Source organism: Sminthopsis crassicaudata, chromosome 2, assembly GCF_048593235.1.
Source record: "Sminthopsis crassicaudata isolate SCR6 chromosome 2, ASM4859323v1, whole genome shotgun sequence".
Taxonomy (NCBI): domain Eukaryota; kingdom Metazoa; phylum Chordata; class Mammalia; order Dasyuromorphia; family Dasyuridae; genus Sminthopsis; species Sminthopsis crassicaudata.
In genome coordinates, this window is record NC_133618.1 from 290591410 (window position 1) to 290608317 (window position 16908).

General features: G+C 33.4%; 1 protein-coding gene across 12 annotated transcripts in view; it reads left to right on the top strand.

Annotated features, from left to right (window-relative positions):
- The window catches only part of UNC79 (unc-79 homolog, NALCN channel complex subunit), a 318327-nt gene that overhangs the window by 25438 nt on the left and 275981 nt on the right, over positions 1–16908 (top strand). For 11 of the 12 annotated variants that reach the window (XM_074289679.1, XM_074289683.1, XM_074289680.1 and 8 more), the window contains exons 2-4: positions 2394–2514; positions 8661–8965; positions 13440–13610. In XM_074289679.1, coding sequence (XP_074145780.1) covers positions 2394–2514; positions 8661–8965; positions 13440–13610 — 597 coding nt within the window. The remainder of the gene's footprint in view (positions 1–2393; positions 2515–8660; positions 8966–13439; positions 13611–16908) is intronic. The other variant, XM_074289686.1, reaches the window with a different exon arrangement.

Here is a 16908-nt window from a genome sequence, read left to right on the forward strand (position 1 = left end):
TCCCTTCTGAGAACAACTAAATGGCCCAGTGGATACAGTGCCAGGCTCATCTTCCTGAATTCAAATCTGATCTCAGACACTTCCTAGCTGTGTGCACCTAACCCTAACTTCAGTTTATCCATCTATAAAATGAACTGGAGAAGGAAGTGGCAAACCACTCCATATCTTTGCCAAGAAAACACCAAATGGGGTCACAAAGAGTTGGACACAATTGAAATCTACTGACCAACTGCAACAAAAGATTGTTGAATAGGTACCGGATCTGAAGGCAGAACACATGGGGCTGGAGGCTTACCCTGAAATATTAAGTAGCTATGTGACTTTGGGCAACTTGTTTCCTCTCTTAGGTCTGTTTTTTTTTTTAACCTACAAAATAAAAAGATTTCATTAGATGATCTTTATGGTCCTGTTCAACTCAAAATCAACAATTCTAATTATGTTCTGTTTCATAAGGTACCTGCCAACATTAATATTCTATGTATAATGCCTCTTCCAATTCTAGTTTTCTTTGTTCTAAAATTCTATCACTGTAATATATTTCTTTCAGCCCTGATGTCCTGTGCTTTTTATAGAGGATATAATCTAGTCTTTCTTTTTTCAAGAATTTTGTATTTTTCTACAATGCTCCTGGGGAAAGCCAAGCGACTTTTAAGTAAAACATCTAGGATAAATATGATATCAGAAGTGAACTTGTCTGCTTATTTCAGGACATAGGTGCTATATAAGCTCAAGATTTTGTGGTGATTGGCAGCCTTTGCTTACTTTTCTATGAAGATTTTCCCCAAAGATATAATTCAAATAGTCTAAGTTGAAAAAGAAAAATATGCCTAATATTTTTTTTCTTACGCAGAATTTGGAAGTAGTGTTAAAGTCAGCAGCAGTCAAAAATTGCCACCTCTTGGGTGCCACCAAGTAAAAATCTCTCACTTTTATATCCATTAAATTTAAATAAGAATGTGGGATTAACAGAGAGAGCACTGGGTTGGGATTCTTTTATTCTAGACCTGACTGCACCATTCACTAGCAGTATAAACTCAAGCAAATAATGCTTCTGTCTAGCTCTTGAATTTTCCTTTCCATAAAATAAAGTTATTGGACAAAGTGATTTCTTTAAGATCCTCCACAGGTCTAAAATTCTGTGATGATCCTACTCCCTTTGCCTATCAACAATATCTTGCTCTTTTCTGGGTTGCTTAAGTTATTCTGACTAAAATTCATTTAGAAGCTAATTTTCATTCACTATTAGGAACAATCAGCAGGACCTTGTCTCTCCTGGATTTGATACTAAAGAGATGTCTTATGTTGACTGCTGATAGTGACAGTCTTGCCACCTAATGGTCTCTCTCAGTAGCCTCAGAGACATATGACTAAGAAGGACAAATGGACACTAATTGAGCTCTGTGGAAGAGGATACCAAAGAGAAGTTGACCATCATGGCTGCTTGGGATGTGTCAACGAGGAATGACTAGAACTGGCCCAGTCACTACAGCCAGGTCAAACAGTCAGGTCAGGAGTATGGACAATGTTGGTGACTCCAGGTAGGTCTAGGAGAATGGAGATCCTCTCCAAGTCCAAGAATTCCAAGTACTTAGAAGATCTGGAAAGCCGAGCCCAGAAAGGTACTAGCAGCTGTAAAGTTCCTTAAAGAAAATGAGAGATTCATTTTTAAAATTATTACATTCACTAGTTTATTATTTTACTTGTATGGCTCAAATTAATCACCTCTTAATGCAATTTAACAGTGTGGCTATATGCCAAGTACATTATCATTATATATTGTTGAGGTAAAAATTTCCTCATTATATAATCGACTTTTTCTTTTGACTTTATGCCAATGCACAATACCCTGTTTCTGAAGATTGGGTAGTATCTGAAACAGTTTTTGGTTCTCATTGTCAGTTAACAGGCATGTAGAGGAACCACAGCCACAATATTTTCTGAGCGTTAGAAAGGTTATTAGCTTTATTCCATTCTTTCTAGTGAGGAAGTGTCATCAGCTTCGGTTTTTTCATCCATAAAATGGGGCAATAACATCTATATTATCTAATTCACAGGATTGCTATAACTTTACAAACTGCAATGTACAGTAGACATTTTAGAATATTCTTATTATGAGTGTCTCATTAGAGGAGCAAAAATAAAAGATGGATAGTTTGTGATTTCTATAAATTATATTACTGGCATGTTGACTACAACAACAACAAGTTACTGGAATACTGTTGACATTGTTTCTATTATGAATTTTTACCAGAGATTTTAGTAGAGAATTAACGTATGATTTCCTTAGAGTTGTAATTAAAGTCAAACTTATGAATGATGACTAAAACAGAATGAAACTCCTAGGAACAATACATACTACAAGATCCTTCTTGTTTTGTTTTGTTTTGCTCTAGTTGCTTCCAAGATCCGCCACTTGCAGGAATACCATAACCGGGTCCTCCACAACATTTATCCTGTACCTTCGGGAACTGACATCGCAAACACCCTGAAGTACTTTTCTCAGACCTTGTTAAGGTAAGCTTTAAATTATCCTCTTCCTCTAAGAAGTCTTAGACAGTATTTTGGAATTTATTAGGACCTAATGTTTGATTGAACTAAAGGTTTTATGAACATTAAAATTTTCACTGCTCTGCCAGAAGAGTCGGGACTCAATTTTTCTAAAATAGATAATGTCAGATAGATATCAATTTAAAATAATGGCTTGTATGGCTACTGCCTGATTATTATTATTATTATTATTATTATTATTATCATTATTGCTAATTTAAGCTCCTTTTCAAGTGCCTGATTAAAAATAATAAAGATTATGAGCTTTATGCCAGTCCATGCTTGGATTAAACTGAGAATGGACATTGTTTTAACTTATGGTCAGTTAATGCTTTGGTCTTAAGACAAATCCCTCTATTCCTAATACTCAGTAGGACTTAGATATATTATTAGGATTTCCTTCCTCCTAATTGAAGAGCAATAATGCCATGATAATGAAATTTGCACATCTGTGGTGCACTTCATTTGTTTTTTTTTAAACGTATTTTAAAATTCTTATTTGAAATCCTTAAGGGACAAGGAAAAAGTAAACAAAAGTTTAGGACCCATTTTTTTTTCACTGTCTGCTCTTATGATAAAGTGAAAAAGATTCAAAACAAAGTCAAAGTTCAGCTTCATGGCAATCATCAAGGTAGCCAAGCAGGCAAATGGGCCATAATAGATCAAAAAATTTAGTTCAGTGTTTGGGCCAAAAACATTCCTACTCTGATGCCTTATGGTGGGAAGACCTGTGGGGCAGAGCAGCAGTGTCACCCATGTGTTAAACAGGTGTCAAGCCTGAGAGCTTCCTGCGCTACAGGTGTGTCCTGAATGAGATTAAAATATAATTGGGGAATATTTAAACAAATTAAGTAAAAACACACGAAAATCTAGGTAATGTTAGCATTTGTTTTTTCTAAATCATGTGGCGGCAAGGCTTTTTATATGCAATTTACTGGCCCATCTCTCTTTCTACTTGAGTTTGACACCTTTGGTGAAGTGGAAAGGGCCTGAATTTGAATTCAGGCTCGGCTGCTTTGACAAGTTATTTCCTCTCTCTGGTTCTCAGTCTCCTCACCTGAAAAGGAGGGGTTTAGATGATCTCTGAGATTCCTTTGATCTCCACATCCATAGTTGGATTCTTGAAGAAGTTGCCAGAGGAATATAAGCAGACAGGACTAAAGACTTCAGATAGTAGCCCAAGAAATAGATTGTGTTCTTCCTCTCCTTAAGCCTTTCTATGATCAGTGATTAAAGACCTCACACTTGCACACCACTCTGTAAATTAATTGCTCAAGTGAAGTGATATTTTAATGACTAATACTGATCCAATTTGTATTATTACAAGAGACTGAAAATTTTGCAAGCCAAAGAACCCAACAAAATTCTCTTGAAAGTCATAGCCCTTGTGTCATTGAGGCCAAGAGTTTCAAAGAGAAACTTTGATCATTTTCCTTAATCCCAGATTATAAAAGTGTACAATATAGGATAGCAGGATGCTTCATTTTAGCCAGAGCTGTGGTTAAGGACAATGCTACATTGGAACACCTGCAGGCATTTCCCTTTGATTTCAGTAAAAGCTTTGCCCAGATGTCTAAAGACTGAAATAGGCAGAGATGTTTAACTTCATTTATCAAAACTGTATCAAAAAAGGATTCTTTAATATTTCCAAAGTACCACAGTTTCACCAGTGTGCCATTCCCTTTACTGGCTTAGGGTTTAACTCCTTTTTGCCTTAATATATGGCTTGCAACAACTTTTTTGGGGTGTGTGATATAAACCCCATTAGTGGTCTTTGGATTCCTTCTTAGAATTCTTTTGAAATCCATAGAATAAAATACATGGAATTTCAAAGGACATCAATTATAGTGAAACATAATGATCAAATTAAGAAAAGGAAAATCTATATCAAGTTTGCAGTCTCACAATTAGAAATCCCTGCTTTAATAGATGACTTTTAGGAGTTATGCAGACCCCAAACCTTACTAATAACTAACAGTGTGATAAGTTCTTTTGAACTTAGGTAGGTTGATCCTCAAATTACAGACACATAATGCATCATAACCTTCCCAGCTTGGTAGGACCAGCTGGAGGTCGTGTTTCTGCTGCTAGCATATTTGTCAAGAACCCAGGGCTTCCTCTGCACCATGACGAGGCATCAAAATAGGACTTTAGAAGAGAAGTCAAGAAAGGAAACATATCAAAATATTACCATACTCATGGAAAAGAAATTGAGAAGAGTTGATATATGTTTACTCAATCCATAATACATTTCTGTTCAATCCAACAAACTTAATCATTGCCTTACTCTGTGTAAAGCCCTATGCTGGACATTGATTGGGATATAATGAAGAATATCATCTTATCCTTATCCTCCTTGAGGAACTTATAATTTTATTTCATGTTAAAAACATGTCATAGCCATTTTTTCACATCTAGGTTCTCTTTGAATGGGCTTACCCTTTCCCCAATTTGAAATTTTAAAGTTTCCAGATCTTTTTCAAAGTTAAAAACTTAGATTCCTTAGCACCAATCTTTGCTCAAGTTCCATTCACGCTGACATTGGATATAAAGTTGTTTTTAAAAATAGAATCAAAGTTGAACTGATTGGTGTTAACTTTTTAAAGAGTTTAAAATAATTTAAAAAGTGGATTCCATTCTCAGCCTAGAGATCTCAATTACAACCAAGAAAAATGGTGAAGAGGAGATTGGTGTGATAATATGTATAATTTTCAATTATTTAGCTCCAAAATCTATATTAGTCAAGCCAATTCTGTTTGCCATTCAAAATGAATTCAGATATCAGACTTGCAAATTCATGGGAAATTTTGGATGGATTAATTTTCTTTGCTGTGAATATGTGAAGGCAAATTCTCATCTTCCCCAGAACTCCTTCAGAGGTTCTCTCTTAGCACAGAATTTTTATGAACATGGAAGGGACCTTACATGGTATTGTGAAAAGATCACTACTCTAGGAGTCCCAAGACCTTGTCTTTAACATCAGCTCTGCTACTAAGGAGCTATGGGCTTGGGTAGGTCACTTCCTTTTGGGGGCCATGTTTCCTCATTTGCAAAACAAGAGAGTTGGCCTAGATAATTTCTAAGATCCCTTCTAGCTCTAATTTATTCTAATTTTGAGTGCTATGAAAGGAGAATCTCTTATGGGTTGAAAAGGGAGGGTGATTATTTGACTGTTAAAATTAACTCTTCTGAGCAGGGCGTTCCTAGAATTCTTTGTAATTTAATGTCTAGTATATATTTATTAACAAGAATTGCAGATAGGGGAAATGGTTTTGCACCATTTGGTTGGGAAAAATACTTTTATTTTTTGAAAAAATTTCACAAAACATCATAAAATCACCATAAATAATGCATTACACATTTATTCATTAGCTCTTCCTTAAGTTTCTCCACAAATGAAAGCATTTCTTTACATTAATACATGAATAGTAATTAAAGACTGGTTTCATGGATTACTCATTATCAGCCTTTTCCTCCTACCCTCACCTGAGAGTTGAATTTAAAGGCAGTGAGGGGGCAGCTCTGCTATCAAATTTGTAGACCAGATGTTTTTTGCTGACATCCTTCCCACCCTGCATGTGTGCAGCTGTTTTTGAAAGTGCCACACACAGGAAGGCAAAAATAGCAAAGTGGAATTCAGAAAATGGAATTCGGCCTTTGATATTTTAATTAACTGATCAAACATTTCTTGGGGAAGTTTTGTTATGCTCGTGTTTTAGGAAGCATAATAGTACACATTTTAAAAAACATAATATTTTTTCCCCTCCAAGAAAAGTTTGATTGGGGCACAGGGCTTTACCTAAGGGATTGCTTTTATTTCCCTATAATCAACTAATTTTACCTGAGATGAGAAGTGCTGGTCTATCTGTATCACTTCTAAAAGTATCCTATCCCAAAGTTAATAATTTGGGGATAGACTAATAATTTCCTGAATTTTGAGAAATAATATATCTGACTCTTCTCCTGTGTGATTCTATGGGCATTTTCAGTGAGATGCAGACTCATGTGCAAAATGTTGTACTAATGTAGGACTTGAGAAATAATTTTGGAGCATATAAGAATGTAATTAGTAGGGATAGGTACAAATTCCAGCTGGGGCCCAGGAAGTCAAGAAAGGGGTATCTCCTTTTAATGCTCCCGTGTGTTATGGCCTTGGCCCAGATAGAATCCTACAGGATGAGACCTGATTTTCTGAGGGCTGGCCTTCTCAAGAGCACATTTAAAGGTGATATTTTCAGGAGAGATCTGTTGTTGCAAGAGCTCAAAGGCGGATAGATAATTCAATGCCACCCCCAAAAGATCTAGGATGGACAGATGTGACAGGAATTTTAATACTGGCACATTTTTCACTGTGAACTGTTAACAAAGCATAGCAATCAAAGTTAAGCAAATTAAAAAAAGACAACAACCAATACATCAAGAATTCAGCACTCTGCTTACTTAAAAACAAACCACTTCCACTCTTAGGCTTTTTATTGCTAAGAAATATTTTGTAACTATTCTGAAAGTATTTTCTATTATTATCAATTGTTTTGCACTGGACATTGGGTAACAGAAGCCAAAGGAAACTGAGAGGTAAATAAGGCACATGGAAAACCATGTAGTCATTTATTGTAGATTGTGACCTATCTGTCAGTAAAAGGGAAGAAGAATAAATGCATAGTTGACATAGCAAGCATGCCTGATACTAACCAACTTGTCACAGAACTGTCCATTTGTACATGTAACAGCCAATCACAAAGAAATTTAGTTCTGTGTAATGACTATAGAATAAGTGTAGATTAAGTTTATTTTATATAATGAAACATAGATAAAAATAAGTGCTTTCTACTTTCATATTTATTAAGCTTATATGCTTACTATAGAACTGCGCTATATAAGTGCAAAATATATCATCATTATTATAATTATATTGCCTATTTATTGTCTTTTCTTCTGATAAATAGTATGATCGACTTTGTAAGCAAATAAAATCCTAACAAACCCCCAAAGTTTTCTAAGCAGCAATTTATTCTTTTTTAAGAAAAAAATTAATAACTTTTTTAGCTGCAGTAATTTTACTAAAATGTCTTTTTTTTAGTCCAAGCTAAAAGCAAGCGAATTTATTTTTAGTTATTGATTTTGATTCCCTCTAAACTTTTTAATTTTCTAAATTATCTTTCCTCTAATTTATAGTGAGTTTTGTTGAATAATACCGTAAGTAGCATCAGTAACGAATGGGAGCATACTGTATGATGTGCAGCTATATAACAGGTGTTGCTTGCTTAACCCTTAGAATTTTGAAGGTAAATATTTAACAAAGCAGTGTTTGTATTCATAAGAGAAGATGTTTCCTCCCCCCAAACATGCAAAATTTAAACACACACATAAACAACCATTATCATTAGCTCACAAACATATGCTACAGACCATCAACTATATATTATTTTATAGCTTTTCCAAATGTAGCTTAGTTAAGCATTTTAGAAATATATATTATTTCTAAATCCATGTGCCTGTTAAAACTCATTATCTCAAATGATACTGACAGAATGTCATGAAACAGTATCATAAAATACATACAGACATTATTTTGATGAAATAAACATGTGATTTTTAAGACTTTCTTAACAAACGCACATGTTTATTCTTTGCTAAAACATGTTTCTGGAAGTGCCATGCCTATATTTTGCATGTTGTAATTGACTTGATCTAGATAGTCATGTACAAAATGCCCTTTCAAAGTGTCTTTGTATTACCAAACAAAACCCTTGCCAATCTGACAGTCTTTTTCTTCTTTGAGAAAACCACCCCTTCACCAAATTGCTGAACTGTAAAACATGGGTCTGGCACTGAAACATGAAACATGCATTTTTATATTTTTGCTCCTTATTAACCAGATAACACATGAGATGCAATGCAAATTATCACCAAGTCCAACCTTAATTTCTTAGTATCTCTAAGCATGAAGTATATGGCCGGTTACTAGATTTGTAGACACTGCCTTTGTAGCAATTGCATCTTATGTGGGGCAATATCTGGTGTTTTATTATTTGTTTTATAGTGTCATTTCAATGTAATGTGCTGTTCTTTGTGTCTTTGTTGTCTCTATTTTTTCTTTGTCCCCCCAACAGCATTTTGTCCCGCACAGGGAAGAAGGAAAGCCAAGATGCCTCCAATTTGACAGTGCCCATGACCATGTGTCTTTTTCCTGTGCCATTCCCACTCACCCCATCTCTAAGACCACAGGTCAGTTCCATCAACCCTACTGTTACTCGCTCCCTCCTTTACAGCGTCCTGCGAGATGCTCCATCTGAACGTGGCCAGCAAAGTCGTGATGCTCAATTATCAGATTACCCTTCATTGGACTATCAAGGCCTTTACGTGACTTTGGTGACTCTGCTGGAGCTCATTCCATTACTACAGCATGGTCAACATGGTAAGCACCTCTCCTAATTATTACAATGGATTCAAATAAATCAAAGTGTAAAATGTCTCTACTATTTGTTGGGGGGGGCGGTGTGTGTGTGAGATAGAGACTGCTTTTTGGGGTCATATTTATGAATCACTTGTGGGGGTAACTGGTTTCTAAAGGCTATTTATAGTGAAGTCTTTTTATATTATGCCCCTTTCCACCATTAAAAAAAATGGTTATTCACATTCTTATATCTCCTTTCTAAGCCAACCTGTATTTCACAGGGAGAGTTTAAAAATCTGATTCTTTTCAGCTAGAAAGTGACTTATTTTGAAACAAACAGAGCAAATGGAATGTTTATTTTATGCTGCCTTGTAGCAAAGAAATTTACACTTAACATATTGAATCAATGGACTAGAAATCAGGAAACTTGGGGGTCTTATCCACTAAATAACTGTTTAACTTTGAACAGTCTTGTAATCTCCTCCTCCTCCTCCTCCTCCTCCTCCTCCTCCTCCTCCTCCTCCTCCTCCTCCTCCTCCTCCTCCTCCTCCTCCTCCTCCTCCTCCTCCTCCTCCTCCTCGTCTTCTTCTTCTTCTTCTTCTTCTTCTTCTTCTTCTTCTTCTTCTTCTTCTTCTTCTTCTTCTTCTTCTTCTTCTTCTTCTTCTTCTTCTTCTTCTTCTTCTTCTTCTTCTTCTTCTTCTTCTTCTTCTTCTTCTTCTTTCCTTCCTCTCTGCTTTTCCCTTTTTTCTCCCTCTTCCTCTTTCTCCTATAAAGTAAGGGAATAAAAATAGGATAGATCTCTGAAATCCATATTGATTTAGAAACCCACAAATTAACATGATCTAAATTGTATTACATTTCTATTTATTTAAAAAAATTCCAATCACATTTTAATCTAGTTTGGCCATATTTGTGGTATGTACCATGGGCCATGAGTTTGACATTTCTGGACTCAATTATCTTGTAAATTTATATATAATTTTATGATTCCAAGAATTCTTCTAGCTCTAACATTCTGTGTTTCTAACTATGAATATTAAATTTAAAGCATTCTGGCTATAAATCTGATCAACAGTGTTGTAGAATGGTCATCAAGAGATATAGCCTTTTTTTTCTTGGTTCCTCTTCTTGGATAATTTGATTTTTGACCTTAACCATCTTTTTTAATCTCCTTAACCTTTCTGAGTTTCATTTTCCTTACCTGTAAAGGGGATATTATTAATACCTAGTATCCTAACCTAATAGGTATCTTGGGAAGATTTGGTGGATAATGTATTCAATAAATTACTCTGACATTTTTGCAGAAAGACAGATAGAAGTTCTCTAAGTCTTTTGGCATTAACAATTTTATTCTTGAAAGCACAATAAAGACTTTTCACTGTGTAGATGAGACTATTTTTCAGATGTCTTATTATCCATTTCTGTTAAATCTTTTAATAGTTTGTTTTATGTTTTGCTATAGGTATTTAGTGAATTATTTTTTAAATTGAATTGCATTTATAAAAATGATTTGATTGTTGAATTTTGGTGGTCTTTTGGGGGGATATGATATGATTATAATCTGGGTGAGATAGTGATATACAAATGATCCATAAAATAGATTAAAACTCATAGTGTTCAATTTGCTCATATGAACAAAGCTGTTACTTGTCAGAAATTGTTAAAATTGTCCATTTAAAAAATCTTCTTAAAACAATCAAAGGTGATCATTATTTTCTTAGATCTCTTGATTGAAAAATAAATTTTTGTTTCAAAACATCAAGACCAGTATTTATTTTGATCCATTTTTTGTTGAAATCTTGAAAAAGAGTCAAAAAAGGTATAAGGGACATATTCTAGCTCTGGTTCTATTGGACTTGGTTTTAGATTTGACTCTACCATTATCAGTTTGGCGTTGGCAAGTTTTTAAGTTTCTATTCTCAGTTTTTTCACGTCTAAAATAAAAGTTATCTAAGGTTCTTTCTAGTTCCTAACTGATCAAGATTTAAAGCAACATAAATCTTACAGCTAAACAAGAGCCTTCTTGAACAGAAAATCCAAAAGATTACTATGATAATGCCAGTGATGGAATATACACATAGCTTGTCACTGTTATCAATATTGAACTAACACTTCATAGTTCCCCTGTGGTACATGATGCTACTGGGGTTATTTGGTCATTAAAAACCTTCTTTACTTGGGATGATGTTTCTCCCCCCTCTTTTTTGATGGACTAGAATTATTTATGATACAGTGCTTTTTTGAAGGGTTTACCCTGGAGTTTCCCCCTGATGAATTATTAATCCTAGGCCTTTGATTTGTTTAAAATACAGGAATAAATCTTCCCTGTCCTTCAGGAACCAGTGTGGCATGAATAATTTGAATAGATGTATTGTCACTTAGAATGATGTGTGGAATTCGAATAAAAAATCTGAAATTAAGTAATGTAGCGTTCATTGTATAGTGAAAATATTCCAAAACAGAATAAGAGTCCGAGCTTGTCCACATAATAACTATGAAACCCGGATCATAGATGTCTAAATTAGGACATTACATGTACAATAATTCCTCCTACAACATCCTTACAGTAGTGTTTCCTTGAAGACCTTGAGTAAGTTCAAAACTATAATCTTCGAGGCATTTGAAGCCACTTGTTTTACTTTTTGGAGCGGTGGGCAAAGTCAGTTCATGTGTTTGCATCTGAGTTGTCCCATTTGTAAAGTGAAGTAGTTGGGCTAGATAATGTTGAGATCCCTTTTAACACTGACAATTCTCCAATGCTATGACTCAAGAATTAAGGTTATTGTAATAAATTACAACTAAGGTCAATTGCATTCTGCTTGCTCAATTTATGGAGAGATTTTCATCGTCTGGTTCTATATTTGTTTTAAAATTGTTTCATTTTATTCTTTGTTTCATCCACTTGCATTTTGCAGTAGAAAACTTAAAAAAAGACAGATAACTTAAGGTCAATTTTCAGAGGCAGAAGTGGTTAAAGAGAATGTACCTTCACAATAATTCAACTTAATAACAAAGTAAATTAGGGAAAGGGCACAGTCCTGAAGTCAGATCAGGTCAAGTCAAATCAACATGCTATTTAGTACAAGTTAAATGCTAAACACCAGGATACAAAGAATGGTAAAGCTCAATTATCCTAAAGGGGATGGGACACACAAATAACTTCATATATACAATAGATACATAAGTAGAAGGCCAGAGAGAACATGAACTATTTAATTGTTCTGGCCCTCCGCTATGGATGAGTCATTTCCTTTGGGCCCTATTTTCCTCAAATTTATAAAATGAAGGGTTTGGATTAGATGATATCAAAGATCTTTGTTTGCATTAACATTTTGTTGTACTATGATAGATAATAGAATGAAATCACAGGACAACTAAAATATTATTTTCCTCTTTCATATCTCTAAAGTACAGTGCCATTAGAATGGTTCCATATTAATGAATTCCAAAGTAAACTAGAAATGACTTTTTAAATATCAACTGATTGTTTTGGATTATTTGTGACAGTGTTACCACCCCAAGCATAAATAATTGATTATTTAGAGGAATACTATTTTAGTGAATACACTTTTCTTTCTTGAATTTTATGCCACCTACATCTCAGTTTTGGAGGCAATAATTGTGAGATATAGTTTCTCATGTTATATAGCATAGCTGGAAAGGTATTGTAATTCTCTCATTATCAACTTAATAAAAATATTAGTAGACAAATCACATAACATCACTGAGTTTGTTATTTTACCTAAAAATCTTCTTTGGAGATAAGAATGATGCCGGAATTTAAGGTTCACTATTACAGAGAAAGTGATTTGAAAAGATTAAAGCAAGGAGCAGCATGGATACTAAGTGTTGTTATAATCAGTTGATCAATAAGCATTTATTAAGTTTCTATTACATGTTAGGCTCTGTTCTAGGTAATGGGAACACAAAGAATGAAACAATTCCTACTTTCAAGGAGTTATGTATTATATTATTCATTCATTTAACAGACACTTATTAAGTATTTATTATTTCCAAACATTGTAGGTAGGCACTAAGGAAGGTATATTAAAATAGGCTCTGAAACTAAGGAGCTTGTAGTCTAATAGGATGCAGATATAAGTATTAAACAAAAAGAATATGACAAGTACAGAAAAAAATGTAAATAAAATGCTATGTGAATTCCAAAGAGAAAAAAAATCATTTCTGCCTTGGGGAATCAGAAAAGGCTTCATTGGAAAAAAAAGATAACTTGAGCAGACCCTTGAATAATGATTAGAATTTCAATGTCATTAAATAACATTATATATACATATATTAATTCAACAAACATTTATTGGATGTCTATTACACATATAGCAATAGACTATGTAATTTGCAATTGAGTTTCTAATGACTTGGAAGAAATAGTGACTTATTTCTTTAATCAGTTCATAAAATTGCAAGCCCCAAATCTAGTATATTTCACTGGTGATAAACTAAGTTATTAATTTTTTTCTCTTTTTTTGTTTTTCAGATCTTGGACAGTCAATATTTTATACAACGACATGTTTGCTACCCTTTCTTAATGATGACATTCTGAGTACTTTGCCCTACACAATGATATCAACATTAGCTACCTTTCCTCCGTTTCTACACAAGGATATTATTGAATATCTTAGCACATCTTTTCTACCTATGGCTATATGTAAGTTTAAGTTCAATCTCAGTCTGATATTATTATATTTTACAGGGACATGAGATATATTAACATATACTATTTGTAAAAATTGTATTTGATGTAATTGGTTACAAGTTTTCAGAAATATAATAGAATTACTTCATAAAAGAATTATAATTTAAAGACATAATTTGATATGAATATTATTGTAAACATAAAATGAAAAAAAGAATTTTTATTAATTCATGTATGTAGTAGGGAAAAATAAAACATTATAAACCACAGATTACTCAGAAATTCCCTTTTTACAGATGATGAAAACTTTCTATTATAAAAATGGAAGCATGCACATGTTCTGAGATACAATAACTCTTTATCTTTTGCACCTGAAGGAAGTATGTTATTGTCTAGAACACTAGATTAAAATTAGGTGATCTGAATTTTATTTTAGTTCTAATTTGGTATGTAACCTTCAGTTTTAGAGTAAATTATATAGTGTGAATCTGTTTATTTGTAAAATGGGGAATATATTGCCAATGACATAGAGATATCACAATAATAAAATAATGATTAGATATAAAAGTCTTTTGGAAAATTGAAGGGTTGATACAGATAGAAAACATAGTAATAATTATGGGGTTAAATTGAGTTTTGTTTTCAAGGGTTTAATCTTGCTGGCCCTTCCAGAGTATGGACACAAAGAGAAAATTATATTAGGTCCCCGGTTCTAAAAATTACAACCTCTCTCTATATTTTTAAAAGCCGGGAAACTGATTATAATTTAGCTTCATGAGATAACTTTCTTCTCATAGGAAACACATTTGTTGACCATCCAAATTCAATCCTTCAGGAAAACAATTGTCATTTTATTACCTATCTTATTAGAACCTACAGGCTGCTTATTAATTGGTGACTATTTATAGATGTGTTTTATACAAATCCATAATAACATTTGGTAACTAGATATTTATTCTACTTATTATTTTAATTTGCTCTGATTATTTTCCATATATGTATATACACATAACTATGCATGTATATATATTTATTTGTATATATACATATCTATTTGTATCTGTATAGATAGATATTTACAAATTTATAGACCCTAGGAGCAGAAGGGACCTAAGAGGCCATCCAATACAATTTTTTCCCAACCAAAATCTCTTTGGTTTTTGAGTTTTACATTTGGTTAACAAAAGGTTATTTTTTCAAGATATGAAGTATTTATTTTCTTGTAAGTTAGGTTAAAACAGTCTGCTTTTACCTAAATTATCTAAAGAATTAAAAAGTTAGCAGATAACCTATACTATTCAAATTTATAACTTATCATTTCATTCTGTATTGTATACATGACATTAAGATAACATTAAATGTCAGTGTAATAAAATTAGAAGGGCTTATAATGAATGCTTAAGTGGCTCCCACTGGGAAGAGTTTATTTCATGAAGACTGGATAATGACCTACCATTTTTGTTTGTAAATTTACTTCTTTATTTATTGAAACTATTTCATTAAGATGCTAATCAAGAAATTGTTCAAGTCTTCCCATATAAGATGAGTTGAAAGCACTGAGAATATTTAGTGTGGAGAAGAGAAGACTCAGGGAGTCTATGATAGCCATCTTCAAGAATTTGAGCAGGTGTTTTCTGGAAGGATTAAATTTTATTCTGATTTTCCTTAGAGGACAATTCTAGTTTCAATGAATGGAAGTTAAAAAGAAGCAAATTTAGGCTTTGTTTACATCAGTAAAATGAGAAAGAAAATTAGAGAAATTATCCATTTAGCTCTGATCTAAATAGGTTTTCAATGAAAGAGTCTGATAAAGGCAAAATATTTTTAAAAACATCAATTTCCTACCTAATTGTTTTGTTCTCTAATCTGTTGTGTTCATTAAGCAGTTTAGTTTTTTCACTTAATATTATATACTTTTCCTAATTATGTAAAGATAGTTTTCAACATTAATTTTTGTAAGATTTTGAATTCCAAATTTTTTCACTCCTTCCTTTCTTCTCTCTCCCCAAAATAATGAGAAATCTGTTATAGGTTATACATGTACAATTATTTTAAACATATTTTCATATTAGTCATGTTGTAAATGAAAAATCAGAACAAAAGGGAACAAGAAAGAAAAAATAACAAAAAAAATACTGTGCTTTGGTTTTCATAATTCTTTCTCTGAATATGGATGACATTTTCCATTCCAAGTCTATTGGAATTGTTTTGGATCACTGTAGTGCTGAGAAGAGCTAAGTCTGTTATAGTTGTTCATCACATAAAATTGCTATTAACTATGCAGAATGTTCTCCTGGTCCTGCTCACTTTAATCAGCACTGGCTTATGTAAATCTTTCCAGGCTTTTCCTATTAAGTATTTTGTAGACTGACCTCTAGAACTTTTAAAAATACATGAGCTAAAACATCTATGATGTTAAGAAAAAGAGAAAATAAATTTTAACTGATTATGATTCTTACAAAGCAGGAAATAACTTTACAATGGCCTACTATAGATAAAGAAGAGCAGGGCTAGAGACCCGGATTCTCGTCTTAGTTTGAGACAAAATTCTGCTGTTTGCTATGGAACTTTTGCTGGTCATTTTCATCTCCTCTGGAATTCTATATCCTTAGTTATAAACAAAGGGGATTATACTAGATCATCATCGTGATTTAATGAACAGAGGGCTGGTTTTAGAATCCGAATAACTGAATTCAGATTTTGTCTTGTAGATACTTAATCTGTCAGATCTCAAGGAAGTTATTGTTCCTTGGACCTCTGTTTCTTCGGTTATAAAATTAGGGACTTGGATCAGTATTATACTACTCCAAAAAGAGTAAAGGTGGCTGTGTGGTGCAGTGGATAGAAAACCGGACGTGAAATTCTTCCAGAGTTCAAATCTGGCCTTAGCAGCTGTGTTATTCTGGGCAGGTCCCTTAACCTTGTATGCTTTAGTTTCCTCATCAGTAAAAAGAACTGGAGAAGGAAACAGCTAACTACTCCAGCATCTTTGCCAAAAAAAAATCCAAAATGCAGTCATGAAGATATCTTGATTATGATATCTTGATTTTATTAACTTGTCTGTTAAAAAAAAAACCTGGTCTGCATATATTTCCCTATTCTTGTAAGATGCAGTTCTTCATGCCAATGGAACATATCTCTATGTTAATCAAAGATCCTTCTTTAGATCTCACTGAAGTGATTTAACAATTGGCATTCATGCCATTGGTTTTTAAGATCTTTGAAAATGTTCTGCCGAGGCACCAATAGAGCCAGAATTGTGAGGAACTGATTCCTCATACATCTGTGAGATTTGCTATTTCATAGCCCA